This window comes from Gymnogyps californianus, chromosome 1, assembly GCF_018139145.2.
Source record: "Gymnogyps californianus isolate 813 chromosome 1, ASM1813914v2, whole genome shotgun sequence".
NCBI lineage: Eukaryota > Metazoa > Chordata > Aves > Accipitriformes > Cathartidae > Gymnogyps > Gymnogyps californianus.
In genome coordinates, this window is record NC_059471.1 from 182,105,939 (window position 1) to 182,126,761 (window position 20,823).

The following is a 20,823-nucleotide window of genomic DNA, read 5'->3' on the forward strand; positions in this document are numbered from 1 at the left end:
CTACAGACCTGAACAGAACTTGGACATGGGTCTACTGAATAGGTAATGTTAAATTAAATAAAATTTCTTCAGGAACAAGATTTACCTTGCTAGAAACATGTAAAAACATGCTGTTTGTGTCAAAGAAGCCCTAAGAATATTTAGCAAAAAGTACAAGTAGAAAAAAGAAACTGATACTTCAAGTTGGAAGAAATATTTGAGCACTGGACAAGGAGGCACAGTAAAGGGAATAATTCTTATTCACAGACAAAATTAGTCAACGAAAAACCTCTTTTCTAAACTAAGTAGCTTTGTTTTTAGTTCTCAAACTATTTATACAAAATACAAGAAAGCAGTTTGAATATGGTCAACCTCAGCTTGCATGTCCAAAACATGCCTCAAATAGCACAGATATTACTCACTTTGTAATTAAGAGGAAAGGAAGCAAAGTTAGCTCATTGGTAGTTTATTTCAAAACCTTTTGAAGATTAATGTCCATAGGTGGTAAATTAGTCTAAGCTCTAGAGTCAGGAAAGACTTATACACCCCCTTTTTAAAATACAGATAAAGCTGAAGATTTCCTTCATTGGACAGAATGCATCTGTGTTATCACTGAAAAACCAATTAGAAACAAACTCACCCACAGTCTGGTCTGCACACCTCCTTCCAGAAATTCTGGTTAAGATAATATATTCTAAACCAAATTAATACCCTTCTTTCCTGTCCTACACTTTGTTTCTTTAATGACCTCATAGACCTTGACTTATCTTCCACTAATTAGGAGAGCAGTTGCCAGGTTTTCACTTTCAGAGTACGGATAATTTTGTTATCTGTATGTGGGACCCAGTTCTGCAGTAGACTGGAACTGCTCCTCCAAAGAAGCTATTTTGACATAAATTCTATTAATGAGAAGCATTTGTTTCCTTAATGTAAACTGTGTGTTCTCTAAAAACTATCCACACTTGACGATTAAGTTCCATGCAACTTTGGTCACAGAGACATGTGCAAGGTCTTGAAGCCTCTTTAATATTTATTGTACTTCGAAACAGAAAGCTTTTAAAAAGGACCATAAACTGGAACCTTATGGGAGCAAGCTGTTCAAAGTCGTGCTTGTATAACATTATTCACGCAGGGTATTTCTAACCCTGACCAGTTCATCACACCTTCAACTTGAAGCTCCTACAACTTTTACATCTATTCACATGTACCAATCAATGTCCCTTCGGCCAGGAAAGTGTAAAGCAAATAGATATAATACCATTTCTTACGCATGATAATCTCTTTTAATATCTACAAAAGACTTTAAGGAACAAAAACCTAAAGGTAAGCTCTGAAATTCTGAAATCCATAGAAAGGCACCTGTCTTGTCTGGGTTTTTTTTTTTGTTTTGGTTTTTTTTTTTTTTACATTTGGCCTTTGTGCTTTCACATCACAGGTTAAAAACATGAATATAGGTGAAATATTATTGAAATAATAATTAAATAAGAGTTTAAGTGCTAAGTCACAAACCTTAAAAACAATACTATTAAAAGTGTTTTGCTTTGATTATTACGTGAAAGTGAAACAAATTCACATTTACTTAATGACAAATTTTACTGCACTTCTAAATGAGTAGCTATCTTCAAAAATACACTTCTCATGGTTTTATATCAGACACAGTTTATAATTAAAAGATTAGAACAATTTGGGTTGAAAAGACATTACAAAACAAAGCACTCAAAATTATTGAATAAAATATTACAGCCAAGTATTTCAGATATTTGAAATCACCTTTCTTGGGTCATGATTCAAAGACTGTGATACCTGCCAGGAAGGTCAAAAAAGGCTAACAACCCTCAAATATGTTTTTTTTTTTAAAGCAAGGCTGCAACTACAAAAATGGATAGAGTTGAGTAGAACAAACATCTTGAAACAAATATATTATGAAGTGAGGTATGGTAGTGTTGAAGTGCTACAGTGGAGTTCTGCATATTCAAACTTATTTCAGGTCAACTACTTTGAAGTTTGAGATCAGCAGACTATTGACTGCTTGCTGCAATCTTTTGTCATGTGAGCCTTTGTTAGATGTCCAATGGCCACAGAGAAAATACATTCAATTAAGCAAAAACTAACAACATGATCAGATATGACTGAGCATATCTGGCAATTTAGAAGGCAAACTGTAAGTAAAAATGCAAGCATACAACTTATTCATAATAAATACATTTTCAAGCATTTAACATTATCAATATTTTAAAAAGAATTTAAATAATAAATGCAACTATTTTATACAGAACTGTACCATTTATTATACACACAAGTATATCAGTTCCCTTTGTTTACAAAGGCTGGTTACAGATATATGGAATGTTACAGTACCATCTTGCATAAAATTTTAGTACAATTCGTACTTCAAAAAAAGGGTGCAAAACACCAGCCTAATAAATCTGACTGAATTGAAATATTTTTAATTACATCATTAACACATACACAACAAGCTGTACATAAGCCCACTTTTCAATCACCACTTCAAGATACTGTAGCAAGTACATTAGATTATAAATGATTCCAACTATTCAGTTAAATTTATTAAAGGTTTGCACTGCTACTCACTCTGGAACCTTTGAGATATAGCCTGTATTCATGAATTACTGAGCTCTTGTTAGTACAGTTAAAAGGCAGTCAGCACTGGTTGCCAAAGTACTAGTCACAAGAGATTTCCTCAGAGAAACTTCACCCGGGAACAAACATTTTTGGATACTTTTTTTTCCTTCAAGAATAAAAAAAAGAAAGTTTTATGGGGTCAAGACTCTCCATTCTGTACCTTGGATGCTGGTGGATGCATGAAGTCCTTAAAGGGAACCAGTGCCTCTTTCAGAGCAGAGCACACTTCCGAGGATGAGCAGGTGATACATTCTACTAAAGTCGGGTACAAGGCAATAACTTGTGCCCACGTGTTAGCATCCACTGCAATGAAGAACAGAACAGACTGAATCACTTACTACTGTCCAAAATCTTACAATAGATTTTTTCAATACCTGTATAAATAAGGGCACACTCAGGTGCCGAAACATAGGTACCTAGTGCTATATAGAGACTACAACATCTGTACAGGGCTCTCAGACATGATGTAGGATTTTTGCAGGAGAGCCACACTCTTTTTTGCAGCAGCAGCTGGAAGCCAGATGGGGTATCCATAAAATGGTGCTACACACCTGTGTTTCTACATATGAGTCATTCACTGTGTTTTCTGGATGAAGAACTGACGAACTGAAGATAATACTTTTATTAAATCCATAATACACATACATTTTGTGCCTGCTTTTCTCAGCTATTGACATAAAATTGAATTGGATGCACGTTTCACTTTTGGAAACTTGTCAGCAATGAGGCCTTCTATTAATTTCAAATCATTCCAGATTACAAGAGCTATAGAAAGCAGAGGGAGAAACACTGGACCAAGACACAAAAATATCCACAGTAAAGTTTGTTAGTCCAACAAGTGAAATTAAACATTGCAGCATGAATCTTATTTATTATGTCACTTCCTTGCTTATCTCTGTTTTAGCTCTGTTTTCAAGAGAGAACAAAACCCTGGTTTCAGACAACGTTTATTCTCTTAAAGAAATATAATGATTAAAAGCTAGAAGAAGTGGGAGTAAAGCGATTCTCTAATTTGTCCAGTGGTTCTCTTCATAAGAAAGTGTGCAGGAGGTTTGGCAATCACTGCCGCATATGGACCAGGTGAAGAATTTCTGTCATTGCAGGAAGAGGGACGTGGGGAACAGTCCAGCTGAGTTGGCTACTCTACCCCTCTAAGAGAAAGGCCCACCAAAGCAGCACTTCAGTTGCCTTCAGGGTTCACCAAAAGGCTTTGTGTATCCTGGCATAGTTCTGCCCTCAGCCTTTTGCCATCAGCCTTGGAAACCACATTATCATAAATCTGGCTGCTCAGCGATGCTGCAAGTGAGGCACTGCCTCTTTCAGGAAACCCATCTGCCTGTGTTTTTCTGGAAAGGCTGGTTGATTTGTTTGTTTGTTTCAGGACTGAAAAGGTTTTTTCTGTTCCTCATAATATCAAAAGCAGGGAAGTAGAGAGAAGTGTTGTATACGCAATTCTGTCAGAGTTGCAGAGTCCAATACAGCTGGTTTAACTAAGACTCCTGACTAAGTTTTCTGGTGGGAACTCTATGCATACAGTAGGTGCAGCTTACAGGAGGAACGGGACGCATGATTATAAATGAAGTTGAGGACTTCCATTTAATTCAGCCCTTTAAATACATCTGTCAACCATTCACTTGGGCATCAATGAGCTAAGACATCTTTCTCAGTACGGGGGACAGGAGGTACTAGAGCAGAAAGAGAGGGAAAGCAAGACCGCAAGTTTAAGTATCTAACAGCCTGCCCGTGTGTTTAACTTGTACACCCCTTTAACTGCAGAGTGCACCTATGTGAACGTGATCCATAGCAACCTATAAAGGTATCATGAGAAGAAAAAAGGATCTAGCAAGACTACATATATTTAAGAATTCTATTAACATTTTATGGAAGGTTTTTTGTTTGTTTGTTTTTAGAAGACACCAAGCTCTATCTAATAAAAGACACCATAAATTGAAGTTTTCTATTTTATTAAACATAACTTAGGACCTTATACTTTTAAGTATACTGGAAAAACTTTGCGGGGTTTTTTTTTTTGGTCTACCTGCCACCTACATATACATAGAATTACAAAATACTGAATCTTGCAGATTACACTTTTTTTCAAATTTGTGTGAAAATTACTGCAGGAAAGAATAAATATGTCTTTGTGGCAGATATAATGTTATCTTGTTTAGAATCATGTTGTTTAACAGTAACTTACCATTTTCAGGTTGAGTTTTCTTAAGTGAATCTATGAGAGTGCTGACAGCTTTTAAAACAAATATGATTTCTGTTACTTGTTGCCTACAAAGGGAAAAATGCAAACAGTCAACTACTCATTTTTGTCTCAAGAATATAAGTTTTCTATGAAAATTACACAACATTAAAAAACGATGCAATGAAAACAGCTGCAATGAAGCCTACCGAAAAAAGGATATTTAGAGATTAAGGTTATCATTTGTCTTTAACTTTCCCACCATCATTGCTGTTGTCTCAGCTAGGATAGCTTTAAATTTGATACTGAAAACAGTAACAGCATACACATCTCAATCTGAAAATACTCATGTACATGATTAAATGTAACATGAAAATAAACAATTTCATTATTCATGATCAAAACCTTCAAAAGTGAAGTGAAATTTAAATGAGTTCCCATTTTAAAGAATTTCCTGGTACTTCAGTCAATTTTTCTCTTTCAAGAACAATTACTTGAGTAATGATTCACAATGTTGCTGTCTGGATATTTTATCTTATTTTTGAGGAGACTCCACCTCTCAATTTAGAACCTATACACAGCTCTGTTGGGAATAAAGGGAAATCAGATTTCAGAAATAATATAATAAATATTATAATAATATTATAATATATGTTATAGATATCAGAAACATTGTTTCACTAACTGAAAATGTTAGTTACTGTCACATTCCTATTGTCTATGTAACAGCACTGAATACGACCATTATTATTTAAAGCTTTTTCAACAAAAAATTGGTATCTACATTTTCTTTGAAATGTCTTCCCCACAAACATTTCCCTGGCTTAAAATTTCACCCCCCCAAACACAATATTTTTTTAATGATTGAGTGATATTTTGAATGTAACCTTCTTCTCATAAGGTCCTGGTAATACCTTTCATTTCCTAAAGACAATGTACATACCGTGGAAGAGGACACTTGCCACTCAATCTCTCATCTTCTATGTAGCGGTGCAATACATCCTGTGACCTTTTCAAGAGCACAGAAAGTGCCATTCTAGAGATGTAGCCTTCCTGAGGAGTTGTGACTTTATTACTGAATGAAAACTGGAGCAGTGTTTCAAAACACACCTTAGAAAACTCCTCTCTCATTCGAATATCTATTTCGGCTTCTGTCAAAGTAAAATGTCATATTTAATTGTGCAGTGTGCATGCCAATACATTACATGTTGCATTTCAATTAGTTTATTATATTTTGCAAAAAGGTTATCGCTCCTCTAGTATTAAAAAAGATTAACAGTGATAAGAACAAATATTAAGAATACATTCTAAGAAAAAGTGACTGTGCAACAATCACAACAGTTCCAAAAATAAAAGATAAAATATGCAACACATTCAGTAACGTGTCACCTACTTGATATTGCTTTAATAATAAAATACATGAAATCAATTAAAAAAAAAAAACCAGCAACCCCAGTTCTACATCATAAGTACTAATATTTGGTACTGTATAATCCAAATATTTTTCTCTGTAATGGCTTATGTTCATTTTTTTTTATCTTTCCCCAAAAAACTGTAAGTGTTTTTTTCTTAAAGGCAGAGAAGGTATCTGGTTAGGTACACCATATAGTTACGCTAAGGTCATTTAGTTTTTAGGAACAGGATATTATGTCTGTCTTACAATTGTCTGAAATTATTGTTAGAACTATTTCAGCTGGCACAATGCAAGACAAACTATGTAGAAAGTATAAATATAAAGTAACACAAGTACAATATTATGTATGATACTGACCAAGAAGTAAGGAAATAATTTTTAAAAAATTGCAAGGAATGCTCGGCAACTTCCATGAAATAAAATATAGTTTATAAAAACAAGCTGGATATCAAACAGTCTGTACTGAATCCATGCCATGGAACTTCAGGTCTTTATCAGAATAAGTACTCTAAACATTTTCATTACTTTCTAGTAGATTTAAACACCGTATCTTTTGTCACTCAGGTACCATACCTGTAAAGGAGGATGACTGAGAATGTATTGAGCCTTTATTGAGCATAGTCATTATTTGACCAACAAATTCCTTAGGAATAAAATTAGCATATGGCAGTATCTCTGTGCTGATAAGCTGCACCACCTAAAATAAATTAAATATATTTATATTAGTTTTCTGAATATTAAAGTTATAATTCTAGTATGAAGATAACAGAAACATTAAACAAGAGAGACGTGCCTAATGAAACTTCACAAAATCTTCCTATGTTAGCTTTTAAAATTTGCAGATATGTCCAAAAATTGTGGTCTTGCGTGTAACATTAAACTTGAAATAATAAACTTTTTTTCCCCCCACTTTTGTGAGAGTTTCTGAAGCAGTTATCACTCAGATTTCCACTGACATTTGAAGTATATTCTTTAAATCAAATTTATGGTTTTGAAAAGAGAAGATCTAACATTAGGAATCTCCCTCTCCCTCCACCCGATTCAATATCCTCACTATGACATTAACACATATATCACATGCTTACAGTGTGACATCTGCAAAGCAGAACAAGTGGGTTAATTATCTAAACGAGCTTAAGGCAATGCACATTAACTGAAATGCTTTTTTTCCTTGGTCTTGATGCTCCCATTCAGGAACAAAGTGGGTTTAGACCTCCATAAATTAATGCAGTAGATCTCAGAGTTCTGCTCACTCCAGACAGAATCGCTCCCGCTTTTCATCCAGAAATCTTTGTGTCCCAGCTGCCACTCTGGAGAGATGACAGCCAATCAATCAAACCCACAGATATTGCGATGTCTTCTCTGCAACTCCTTTTCCTTTGTACCCCTAGTTCCTGGTCTGCCACATCTCTTTGTCCTGGAGTGAAAGGGACCAGTCCCTCTTCATTCCCAGTATCATCATCTCTTAATTTTCTTCGGCCTTATCCAACCAAACATGATCTCTTTTACAATTACAGCGGTCTCTGTGCTGCACAAACAAGACATCATTTCTTCATTTATGCACAAGCTTTTCAGTATTGAGAACACATCTGGAGGACAACAATGTCATTGCTGACTGAATGCCCTGCCTCAACACAGAAAGCACTCACTTCAGGTTTAATCGTCAGCTTCCTCCATGGTTTACAATTACCTGTGTAATTGCTTGGCAATAACATAATAAGTAAGAATCAGGTAATGGGTTAGAGGCAGAAACACATCCTGGTTTAGCCACTTGACACTGTTTTGAACTTGAGTGGACAAGTAGTAGGTTTTGGCATGCCGCTTCCTACTTTTTGCATAACTCTGAAGCAGCCAAATTCTGTGCCTATGAATTTCCTGTCTTGTTTTCAAAAAGGAAAACAGTATCACAGAAAAAATAACAAATGGGTAACTTTAAAAAAAAAAATTTCAGAACAAATGCAATCTGTGAACGTCACTATCTCGTTATGTTCGACAGTGTATTTGTTGTAGTCTCCTTACCTCAACATCAATACTCTCGTTCTTCTGAAATTCTTGAATTGAGAGATTATCAGGAGGTGTACTAAAAATGAACATACTACGTTATACTTTTAAATTCACAATGTGTGTAAGGAGATAAGTATGGTAAAATGCATTACATTTAAAGTTATTACATGCATCAAGTTGGTACTATTATATGGTAATGATTAATATTTTAGAATAAAATCTTATGGATAATGATGATAAAAGTGATTCAAAGGAAAAAGGTAGTAAAACACTAAAATTGAAAAGTTACAACTGATGGACCTGATTAAGGACTTGCATCACCAACACCATTTTTCATATGCATCTCAAAGTAATCTCTCTTGTCTTATATGTGCAAAAGTCAATATCTGTTTAGATGAGTCTGTGAAGGTATCATCAGGGGGTCACAGTTTATTACATTTTACTTTTTCTCTCACTACGCAAGATAAGAGACTTGATTTTCAGCAGTACATCTGTAAAAAACTTAATTTTAATTTTACATTTTCTTCTGCATTAAGGAAACACACTTTTCATTAATGGGACATAACTTTGTCTTTTTCCTTGATAACTGAAATGATATATTTGTTCTCATTCTTAATGAATTTTATGAAGAGACAAACCCATTTTATAAACAATAATTTTGAAGAAATTCAGAACTTTCTGCAGTTCTTCCATTGTATATAAAAATTTATTTACAGATGAAATGTCCAGAAGTGACTCAACCAGGAAAATTACCCAATACTTTACAAGATCCTACCTTACCTGCTTGTAAATTTGGAAATCTTGTATCATTTGATTGGAAATTTTATGCCAACCATCAGTCATGCAGTTTTCTCTGGTGAAGTTTTATCTCATTTATTGAGTCCTTCCTTGTACTTACTGGACTACTCATTCAGTGAATTCAAATTCCTTTCCTTTGCTGGATTATGCTTCTGCTGAGTTATCGGGCCAAGTTCCTCAGCAGGACAGAAAGAGTAAAGGCCTCCTACTTAGATAGCAATCAACTACTTCAGCTGATGTGCCTACATCAGTGGTTTAGTTTGGATCAGACATGGGCTTTTCAAGTTAAACTTTTAGACATCCCTGTTTATAAACCTTGGTTCATGTTTGGTCTTAGAGTGCATAGAACTGGATTCATTTTCGATGAAACTAAACCAACAAGTACTCCAAGCTCTAGTAGATGCTTGCATGACAGGAAGCCAGACTAGAGCTACTCTGAAATAAAACACCTAAAGTGAGCACTCTGCGGATGATGGGTCCTCATCATGAACTGTTTTGCTTTACAGATCTGCTTCTACTGCACTTTGGGGGGGGGGGGGGGGGGGGCGGGAATCAAAGAAGTTACTTCACACAATAGATAATCTCCGAAATACCTTGCTTATAATCCCATAATCATAGGATTGCCTGCTAAAATCTACACAGATTCAACATACAGCAGAATTACTAAAAGAAAAATCGATTATGAGCCAATGACAACTTGTGGTACAAGAACTTTCTGAGCTACATAAATTGGGAGGCTGAAGGAGCATATCATGAGAATATCATTATGTGGTCACCTTGCACTCTTCCTTAGGTATCCCACTAATCCAACAGAAACAGCAGACAGGTCTCGATATGCATCTGTTCTGACCTAGTTACGCTGTTCTCATTTTTCTGACATAGAGCAGAAGTCAGAATCCTCATGCCTATGTCTCTCTCTAAATTTAAAGACAGTTGCAAAACCCACTGGATTGCGGGTTCAGTTGCTCCATAGTGTCTGATTTGCACTGAAGGTAACATGTTACTAGAGCTAATGGAATAACCAGTAGCATTAACAACAAAAATCAGAGACAAGGTGCTATAAAAGGTCAATATAATTTCATATATTAAATTCTCTCCTTTTCCCATAATTTTACTTTTTGTCTTTTTAAAATAACTATATAACATCTTCAAGCTGAGGAACGGTTTGGAAATTTGACCACTTGAAAGGAATGGCTAGAAATATTGGAATCAAGATTGCCTGTGGTACTTCAACTTGCTGCTGTTGTGTATGCTTGTGTGTTACAATGCATCTTAAATTAGATGATGCTGGGGTTTTTTTTCCTCCAGAGAAACCATCTGATTAAGTACACAGGATGGTCACTACTGAGAAGGAAGGAAAATGATAGGGTCAATCTGCCACAACATTCTCTGCCTAATTTATGGCAGAATAGGCAGATGCAAGGAAAACAGAGCTCTGGACTGAACAAAGAACCAAGCTGTTCTGTAAGCAGAGGAATCGGTGCAGTATTGTACTGACAAGCAGACTGGCATCCTTTGGCTTATTTCCAAACTCCCTCCCCAGCCCCCAGTTTTTTCTCCACCCCGTGTCCCTCCCCAGGAAACAACAGACATGTGGTGGATAGTTCAGAGCTAAGCACGTGCTCACTGGCAAGGCAGCTGCCAAATATATGATTGTGGACCTGTGCCAGCGTTGTCCTCATAAGGGTACTCCTCTGGGCCTGTCTTCTCCATCCCACTGCCAATTTTAATGAGAGGTTTAAGAACTTTGGAGGCTTCTAAATCTCATTCAAATCTGGTTAGTTTAGCTTATAGGTTTGGGGTTTTTTTTCCCCAGTGCTCCTATACGATGCTGACCAAGTCAAATAAGATTTTTCCAAGACAGGCTTTTTCCCCCATCTTCTGGGTGCTCAGCATGAGACACCTGAAGTTCAGTCTGCACACCTACAGCTAATTTTCAGTTTTGACAATTATGACAGTATGTACCAATGTTCCTGCTTGAAAAATAAATATATCTCCCTTCCTCAAAGGGACTTTATGTAGATAACTTCACCACTGTCTGTGAAACACTCAAGTGTTACATGTATGACTAGAAAAAACCCAAAGAAGAAAATATGAAATACTGTATTTATTATTGGTTTGTGTGTTAGGCAGTCAGGAAGTTTGGAGTTATATGTTGAAAACAAAGAATAAAATAAAATATTACGTAGCTGTTCAGTCAGTACCTTTTGTAACACATAAAGAAGTTAACTATGCAAAACCTTTAAATAGTAATGTAAACTATTATGATGCATACAAATGCAGGTCATGTTGAAATACATAGGAAGCTTTCATTCTGACACTTCCTAATTTACGACTGACTGACTTTCTGAGCTGAGGTTTACTTTAAAGAGGTGTTAAGACCTTTCTGTCCAGTCATCCATATATGGATGCCATATATGCTACATTCTTGTTCATGTAGCAAATTACTCCCAAGTAAATAGATTTTTGTGAGGTGGTCTATATGAAACATCTATCTAGGGGCCAAAAGCTTTGCTGGTCTGATGCAATACAGCCAAACCGTACCGCAAGGGTCAAAAGCCGGGGAAGATAAGAGGCAGTGCAATGCAGACTTGCTATGTGCAGGCTTTCCTAGGTACAGAGCTCCCAGCCGCTGCCCGCTGTCTAGGGAGGGCTTTAGAGCCTAACAACAAAGAGCTAACAGCCACCCAGAGTCCTGCTGTGCACAGCAGCACTGTGCTCTGAAGCATCTTTTTGGAGAGTATTGATTTAATTCCCTCATGTGAGCACAGACTTCTGCTCTAGTAAATTATATATACACACACGTTTGTTGAATTTTATTTTATATAATGGCTTGATATGCTTCCATGAAAGCCTCTGGGAAAGAAGAATGATATGAAATAATAAACAGACCAGCCTCTTACTAGAAGACAACTTTGTGTAAATTAAGTTACATGAAATGTATTAATTTTTAAATGTCATTTTGATTTATAATAAAAATCAAGATTATTGAGCCTCCTCAGCTGTAGCTTGCTTTAAAAAAAAAAAAAAAAAAAAGAAGCTGAAACTTATTGCTTGGAAGTTGTTAATCCTCTATGACAGTAACAGTTTCCTTTTTCATTTACCTGGGCTCTTTTGGCTATATTTGAAATTTCTTGATGTACAAAGCTGCAGAGACCATTTCTGCTGTGCTTTGTACTTTTTAAACATCAATGAGTATCTCCTCTCATTCAGCCCCATAGCTGGCTTGAAATCCTGTTCCTGTCCAAAAGACAGAGGGAAGACCATGCAGAGGAGGTTCACTATTTTAAACACAGAGATTCACAGAGCTTTAATTTACGGGTTCTAACCACAGTGACCTCTTGCCTAACCAATGCCAACTCAGTTTCACTGGTGGAAGCAGTATTAGGCTATCTACACATGCAATTTCTAGGACCACAGTGATTAGAAGAATTATGAGTTAGACTAGGAAAATGTTTAAAATGCTGATGAAAAATTTAGAATATCAGTGAAACAGAAAGAGTTTTATCTTTCTACTCCATCCTCAGCCAGGTAGAGACTTGGAGAATGTGCATACAAAAATGAGACAATATGCACTGGGGTATTTTAATGAACAAAGCTAAAGGGAAAAACTAGCCAAATCTGCTATGCAGTTTTGCTAGGAGAACTGACTGCAATAAGACATTAGCAAGTTTTATAGATGCAGAGATTTCATATTTAGAACCATTCCAGCAGTGCTAAGTCAGTTTTGAAGAATAAAGGTTTGAAGAGCAGGTACAAAAGGAAGATATTTACCTAGCTTTGCATGAAGGCTGGACAAATAATAGCATGGAACATGTAGAACATTAAATAGTGGAAAGTGTGGAGTACGAAAAGGTATACAGGAGTGAAGGAAGAAAAGTAAGTTCTTTGTGACAAAACATTTCAGTTTCCTTGAAGCAGAGAGCTTAGGAAAAATTGCAGAATGCCGGCATAAGAAAGTCAATTTTCGGTTCTAACTGTATTCAGGTCTAACTGAATATATCTAACTGTATTCCTGTCACAAGGGGTGACATGTTGGATAATGGTAAAAATCCAGATAATGCAGTAATGCTGTTACTCTGCCTCACCAATAGCCTCTTGGAGTGTCTCTGAACTGCATTTTCCAAATTCTTTGAGCTCCAGAACCTTTTCAATCCATGCTGGTCTTCAGCAGTGCAGCCAGATTTGTACATTTCTGCACCTGACTTAATAAACATCCTGTCCTGCATGGCATATTTGCAAGTTGGAAAGCCACCAGGGATGACTGACTCACAGTTGCAGGAAGCCACAGTTATGGTCAGCAGGGTCACTAAAACCAAGTCAATTTTACAAGTCACTAATCTAACTAAGAGCACAGAGTGCTCTCATCATCTCATCTGTGGCTTGGTTAATTGATTTTGGTGATACGGACAAAAATCCAAGTACTACCAAAAGTTTTAAAAAACACAACTCATTGTTAATATAAATAAATCAGGGAACACACTGAAAAACAGTTTTTATACCACCTAGCTGGCCTAAAATAAAGGACCAACATGGATAGTTGGAAAGGAAAGTACATTCCCATTGCCTTCTCCTATAATCTGAAGGTTGACATGCATCTCAACTCAGCAATAAATTTTAGCTGTTACTTTCAAAACAGTGAATAGATTCTCCCAAATTACTCTGGAATACGACACCGCTATGATTAACATATATTTTCTATTAGAACTGTAACAAAGAAAAAAAATTGAAAGAACACAGTAAATTTGAAAATTCTGAATTCAATTTACTTAGAACTGGAACAACTACAAATGTAAGAAGCTGACTGTACTGCAATTACAACCCACTAAAAGACACAATTTAGAAAATTTTAACACAAAAGGGACAGGTTGCCCTATTTGCCAAGGCTAGTTTCACACCATCTTGCACAGAAGTGCAGAAGGACTTAACCAAAGGAAATCAGAAGAGAATTACCTCAACGTGGGGAACTTCCACAGCTATCTCTAGAGCCCTCCTTGCATCACAGTGAGAGAGGCACGCTTCAGGAGCATTGTGGGGAGAAGGAGGAGGAAGAGGATGAAGAAAAGGAGAAATGACTGCTATTACTAATTGTCCTGACTACTGGCATGAGGCAGATGTACTCCCTTCTTAGCTTTAACTTTTTTTAGGACCACAAGGCTTAGGCTGATAGAGGGAACAGAAAGGCTATCTATCCTAAAGCTACTAAGGCATAGGGCTCTAACTGTAAGTAGGAGAACCATGCACCTGGGAAGACAAACTGCTATTTAGAAAAAGATGGACATTAGGGGGACAAAAAACACCCAACCCCAAACCAGACGTTCCATAGCCATACAACGTACAACTATATAAGCAAAAATCATCTACTCATAACAAGCTGGGAAAGAGTAATGATAATGGCCATTAATTATAATAATAGGCCAAATTATCCTGCTGTAGCCATATGGTTCTATAAACCATCAGCCTATTTTTAATATTTTAAATGCTTTTGAACCTTAAAGCTTCTAAGTGAGAGAACAAAAAAGTTTCATATAACTTTTCTGAGAACATCTTTAATTCTGATGAAAATGCTGATCCCTAAAACACATTTTGTATGTAAAACTATAGAATACACTCTGGTCTCTAAAGAGGCAAAAACAGACTTAAGCAAAGACAGACATGTTTCAGGGCATCATAAATATTCACAGAAGTACTATTTTTCCTTTACCTCCAGAGAATATTCGCCCATGTATGACAGCTGGCAAAAGCTATTAGAATTAATGCCAACAGTGATTGTTTCTAGCAAGCAACATGTTAAGATGGAATTTCTATGGTTGGAACAACTTTCAAGAAAAGTATAAATCACTCACTGTAAATTAAGAAAAACAGACAACATATTTGGCCAAAAAGGTCACGCAGATGATAGTGGATTATCTGGAATTACATTGAAGATCTGTGATAATCTGAATTCCCTGGATTTATGAATGGTTAATACCCAAAAACTGTAGCAGTGCCAGTCTGGGTCAGCTACAAACATGCAAAGAGGATATGTTTCATCTGTTTTGCAGGTATTTAGGAATAATTCATTTACAGCAAATAGTAGTACGTATTCCCAAAGTAACTTCTAAGTGAACATACATTCTTCTACAATAACCTGAAAAACCTTCATTTTAATTTTGTAAACCCAACAATTATATTGATTATAGGGTGTTAACTGATCTGGACTGCCTGTCTCAGAATGGAAGCAGGACTACTAACCACAGCTGAAAACAAAACCAAACAAGATACTGCAAAGATTATTTTGAATTAAAGAAACAGTGAAGCATCAAAACAAAAACTTGGATGATTAAAGTGTCTTTTATGTAGTCTTGGTGAGCTTTTTTATTTTAAGGTCCTCCTATTTAATGATATTTCTTTGAAGTAAATGCAAAAACAAAAGAAAGGTTTTTCATTCAATTGTCATGTAACCCTATTGATGAAATTCCAAACCCATTCATTATTACAAACATTTTCACTAATGGATGTGTGTCTAAAATTGTTTCATTGCTATTTATTTTTTGTCTGTTTTGGGCAAATTGCTATTTATTCATCATTAGTAAATACAGCTGTGTTTGGTTGCTGATTTTTGTGTGTTTGAAAACTATACACACACAAATACACAGCATATTAATGTTAGGTACAGAAGAACCCTACTGTTTTCTGTTAAAAAGAAAGATTAATTTGTTACTGAAATCAGCATACACACAGAAAATCAGGGAATTAATTTTTTCATATCCCACACTGTCCTTTAATCTGAGGCACTATTAGGTATACTTAAACTACTCCTGAAAGATGCTTACCCACAGATGTTCACAGAAGATGGAAATTCCATACCCCTCCTAAGCAATCTTCTACAATACCTAACCTTCCTTACAGTAAAAGGTTTCCTTAATGTCTAACCTAGATAATCTTTGCTGTACTGAAGTCCATTTTAACCCATTCTCAAGGGACAAAAAAAATTATTCTCTGGAGCAATCTTTTACCATATTCTGAAGACTTACCATGTCTTCCTAATGATATATTCTTTTGGTTGAACAAACTAATAGATCAGATTGTCCAAGCCTCTGATCGTTACTATTTTTCACTTCTGGACTTTCTCAGCCTGCCCACATCCATTCTTGAGAGATTATGCATGTACTTATACATCTGCCTGTCTGTCTAGTTATACATCTGACAATTTAGCTACACTTTTCACAAAGTATTATAAATAAAGCGTGGTTAATTATTAAGGTGCAGTCAATTTATCTTGGGAAGAAACAAATGCAAGATAACTATGGGCTTCTAAGTGAACAGTAATGTAAGAAATAATTTTCCAAAATTCATAGTAAGTGGAATATTTCAAGATGGAACTCAAAAGAAATACATATAGTTAATGGTGTTCACCTGAACTGAAAAAAAATTATTGTTGCTATTCTGTTCAAAGTGAAAAAAGGAACGAATTGAGTACACATCATTAACTCTATCAAATCTATAGTAAATGTCCTTGGGAGTCCATACAGAATTCCTTGGCTTGGTCAGAAAGGCTATGCCTTGTATTCAGAGGTCAGTTGAGCTCTTTCTTGCTCTGACATTTCACCTTTTGAATGAAGTTTTTTCTACTACTTTCTAAAAGTATACTTTTTTGAAGTAGACAGACTGGTTATATTTTTCATTCATTCATTAAAATAATTTTCAGATATCAAATATCTCTAAAGATAAGGCTATTTTTACTGAACTCTACTGACACATTTACTGAATAAATTACTTCCAAATATTTTCTAGTTTTAAAAAAAAAAAAAAAAAAAAAGGAAATTGTGTTTACCTTTTGGTGAATAAAAAGTCTTCAAAAGTATTCGCTAGCTCTGGCCACATACTGTCAAATTTTCCAGAAGATGCATGCTGCCTTGCAACAGGTAGTCCAATAGAGAGAACTTTGAGAAGAGAGGAAACAGCTAGCTTCCATGTGCTTTCAGAAGGACAGGAATATTTCAGACTAAGAGGTATTCTTAGTGTCTGCAAAATGAAAGTTAAAACAAAATTTATAGTTGCTCAGACAAATCTAAGAATATGACAAGTTTCTGCAGAAAGATCTTGGCAGACACTGTCATAGATGATAGTACACATTCCTACCTTTTTTGCTGGTATATGAGATGCTCTTTTAAAAATATAATTATAAAGATGATTTACCATATACCAGCTGGCTAAAGCACGGGTCTGTTGCCAAGTACAAGGTTACAGGTCAGAGTTGATCCATTACCAATTACACTATGAAATTATATGCTAATTTTCTTTTTCTGTATTGCCATCCACCATTTCTGCTAAGCCTGACAGATGGACTTTCCTAACATCTAACAGATTACAGGCAGTTCATTATCGTGAGTGTATTCTGGAGAGTTTAGTCCCATTCCTAGAAAGCTATCCCAAGTGCTTCCACAGTAAAGAAAAAAAGCCTCATTAAATTTAAACTTTTCCTAATATGCAAAAGTTGAACTGTACACATAACCACTGCAAGACACCTGGTCATTGCTGACTGTTAAACCACATGAAGTTTAAAAGCAAAAAGTTAGTGAAATTCTAAGGTAAAGCCTGCAATACAACTCAAATGTATAGCAGATGAAAACACAGCAAATTTTAAGTCTTTTAGATAGAAAGACAGCTTCAATAGCTATAAAATTTGAAAGTCATTAATGAGTTTAAAAACATTAAACATATGTACTATTTATGCTATATGTATTCCTTTTAGCATTGTTAGTCAAACTAACTAGAACCTGATACCAAGTTATCTTGGAAAACTAATTATTTAATTTACATTTCAAATCCATAGTGACTAAATTCAAGTATTACACATATGCCCCCAATGCTTTTAGTGAAGTCTCTGATTTGAGGAAAGCAAAGGGAGGACAGAGGAAAGACTCACTCTTGCTCTCAAGAGTGAGTCAATTGTAATTAACTCTCTATTGCCGAAAATTATGAGAGCTAGTATCTAACCCTAGAGATAAACAGAGTATTTTCTTCTACTGCTATTGTTCATAGAGGTCAAATCTAATTCCAATATCAACATGGGCTTTAGAGACATGAAAAACAATTTAAAAAACATTTTCATCTACTGCAATAGATCACATTATTATCAACTGTGAATGTTAAAGAAAAGTGGTGTTTATATCAGTTTCACCTATCCCATTAAAACAGAAGTGGAAAACAACTGCATTAACTTTGAAATACAAATATTTAATTCATAACAGATTCCAAATGATACCACATAACTATTTTAAACACATTCAGGTTTCTAAATTTCTATATAGGAACAACCTGTTGTCAGCCAAGTCATTACAAACAAACCTAGGTCGCATACATTTTTTTCCCAGACATTTACTACTACTTCTATTATTTACCAAAATTATTTGCTAAAATGGAAACAAGGTCAAAAAAAGTTAGGAATTTGGCAATTTCACCTTAAAGGCACATTTGTGCACTCATTAGATTTCATAGCTACATCAACGACACACAAAGTCATTAAAAGCAAATCAAAAGTAATAACTAGAGCACACATCCCCAAAGTATATATGCCAGTCTACAGAAATTGGTCTTTGGCCTTCAATGCCATATTGACTAAGAGGCCTGCTTATCAGATTCAGGTGCATAATACTTTCAAAGATTAATATTTTGTGGCCTAACACATTTGTTAATTTTTATCTTAACATCGAAATACTGATGCTGACATTATCCAGCTAAAGAACAATACATAGAGCCTAATCAATAGCCTTGCAGCTTCAAAAGAAATTACTACCTGATGCTCATCTTCATAAAATATCAATTTGTTTACTAAAGCTTTAAGCTTCCCAGAAAGTGTTTATCCACACTAGCAAAAATAAAACTCATTATTTTCAATACAAGCTCATTAAATTGAGAGCATATGCAGGACAAACTTTTACCTTAATAATGTTCTGAAGAACTTTCTCTGTTACCACAGCTTTATGGCAAGCTGTCTTTTGGTATAAATCCACAACAACTTCTAATGATCTCTCAGCAAATGGTACATAATTCAATGCTACCCATTCCGCCTAGGAAAAGAAATTAGTAAATTACTGAACTATATGTGAAAACATATCAATTAAGGAACAGAAAATGTATGGTTTGCATTGAACTCTCAGTTTAATGCATGCAAGGTTTGCTAAGAATACGGTCCAAGCAACAAAACTGCAAATACAACATAGTCTGACTATGAAAATGTACTCTACATTGAAGTAAAGTACATTTAAGTAGGAGAAATGTTGCAGTCTAGGCAAGACAACTACATTAGGACAATCTTTAAGGAAATTTAACTCACCGGTGCAAATAGTTGTATCTAGTGTGATTCCATTGTGTTGCAGGACAAATAGAATAAGAAGAATTAATACATACATAATAGTTACCTCTTCGATTACACTGAATCAGATGCTCATGCTTAGTGAACAGCAGAGTACAGAGATAAAAAGAATTTTTGAACATGTCCCATTTCTCTACAGCACGTGCAACTCAAAAATTTGCAGCTTGAGGGAATTTTCTCCATTCAAAATTATCGTGTCTTTCTATTAAATTTGGTATCACATGTAAGACAAGTTATTTTAGATTAATTCACTGGACAAATTCAGACACATTCACTATGTCTGGTGTCCAGGCAAGACCTTTCCTACACGGAGGAATACAAAGCATAGAAGTAAAACAGAATTCAAAGGGAGCAAACGAAGATAACAAAAGCACGTAAAAAAAAAAAATTATTACACAACATGCACAGCAAAGTTTTTACAGATGGAATAAATGCATCTTGCTAAACAACCTATATCTGAAGCTGAATTGGGTTCACCAGCCAAGTGAAACAAGCGAGATTTCTAATGAATTACCTGATTATACTTTGCATTTGCAATGTGCTTTGTTTCCAGCTGTCCATACTGTGGAGGCTTGCAGGAAAATTCTACAAAGGCCAACAGCTGGTCGAAGATTGCAGGATACATTATCTGCATACTTTCTGAGCCCACACATATAGCCTATACCAAAAGAAAATACAAAAGCTTAATATATATCTTGAGCTGTCGCATTCAAAAATCTGCATCAGTACAAGGAGCTCCTAAAGAAAAATTCCCATGTAAGACTATGCAAGAGTCATGCTGTATAAAAGACAGTGTATAGTTCTAACAGTTTAAGGAAAAGTTTTGTTATTTTATTAAAGTAAATTAAGTGGCAAGATACCTGGGCATATATAGTTTAGTAAATACAGCTATCTCATTTCATCCAATAGAAGATATCTTTTCTTTACAAACTCTGCTTTGACATGACAGCAAAATATAAGTCTCATATAAGTCTTGTCTGTTGATCTCAGCCACATCTTCTTTAAGTTCTACTTCAAGGAACATTTAAATCTCAGAAGTAATTCATACAAGGTTTTCATAAGGAGTTAAAATTGTCTCTTACAGAAAGGAACATAAATAAAATGAGAACGATATGATTTTGGTATAGCTGAAACTCATAATCTTGCTTTAAAATGGAAGACATTTCAGGAAGGGTGTACTTAGAAGATGTCAATGAAATATCACGTTGTCATAGGCTAATGATTTCCTGTTGCAATATAAATCCCAAGGCAATCTTAGGGCATTTACTTTCAAAGCCAGATACAATGATTCTATGAAGTTACTCCAATTATTTTCTGTCATTTTAAATGTCTTGCTTTTCCTCCCAAAGTCTCTCCTCTCAAAGCCTCAAGAAACAGTCTATTTATTGCTCCACAAAAAAACCCTTGTGCTTGTACTGTCATTTTTCTCTGGGG

The 20,823-nt window shown here is 35.3% G+C and overlaps 1 protein-coding gene across 3 annotated transcripts in view; it reads right to left on the reverse strand.

The window, feature by feature from the left end:
• Positions 1 to 417: 417 nt before the first annotated feature.
• MON2 (MON2 homolog, regulator of endosome-to-Golgi trafficking) overlaps positions 418 to 20,823 on the reverse strand; it is an 80,493-nt gene continuing 60,087 nt past the window's right edge. For 2 of the 3 annotated variants that reach the window (XM_050915050.1, XM_050915049.1), the window contains exons 27-34: positions 19,904 to 20,047; positions 18,956 to 19,084; positions 16,846 to 17,036; positions 8,247 to 8,307; positions 6,801 to 6,924; positions 5,757 to 5,964; positions 4,820 to 4,902; positions 419 to 2,925 (exon numbers count right to left, since the gene is read on the reverse strand). In XM_050915050.1, coding sequence (XP_050771007.1) covers positions 2,762 to 2,925; positions 4,820 to 4,902; positions 5,757 to 5,964; positions 6,801 to 6,924; positions 8,247 to 8,307; positions 16,846 to 17,036; positions 18,956 to 19,084; positions 19,904 to 20,047 — 1,104 coding nt within the window. In that variant the 3' untranslated portion in view covers positions 419 to 2,761. Of the gene's footprint in view, positions 2,926 to 4,819; positions 4,903 to 5,756; positions 5,965 to 6,800; positions 6,925 to 8,246; positions 8,308 to 16,845; positions 17,037 to 18,955; positions 19,085 to 19,350; positions 19,369 to 19,903; positions 20,048 to 20,823 lie in introns of all 3 variants that reach the window. The other variant, XM_050915048.1, reaches the window with a different exon arrangement.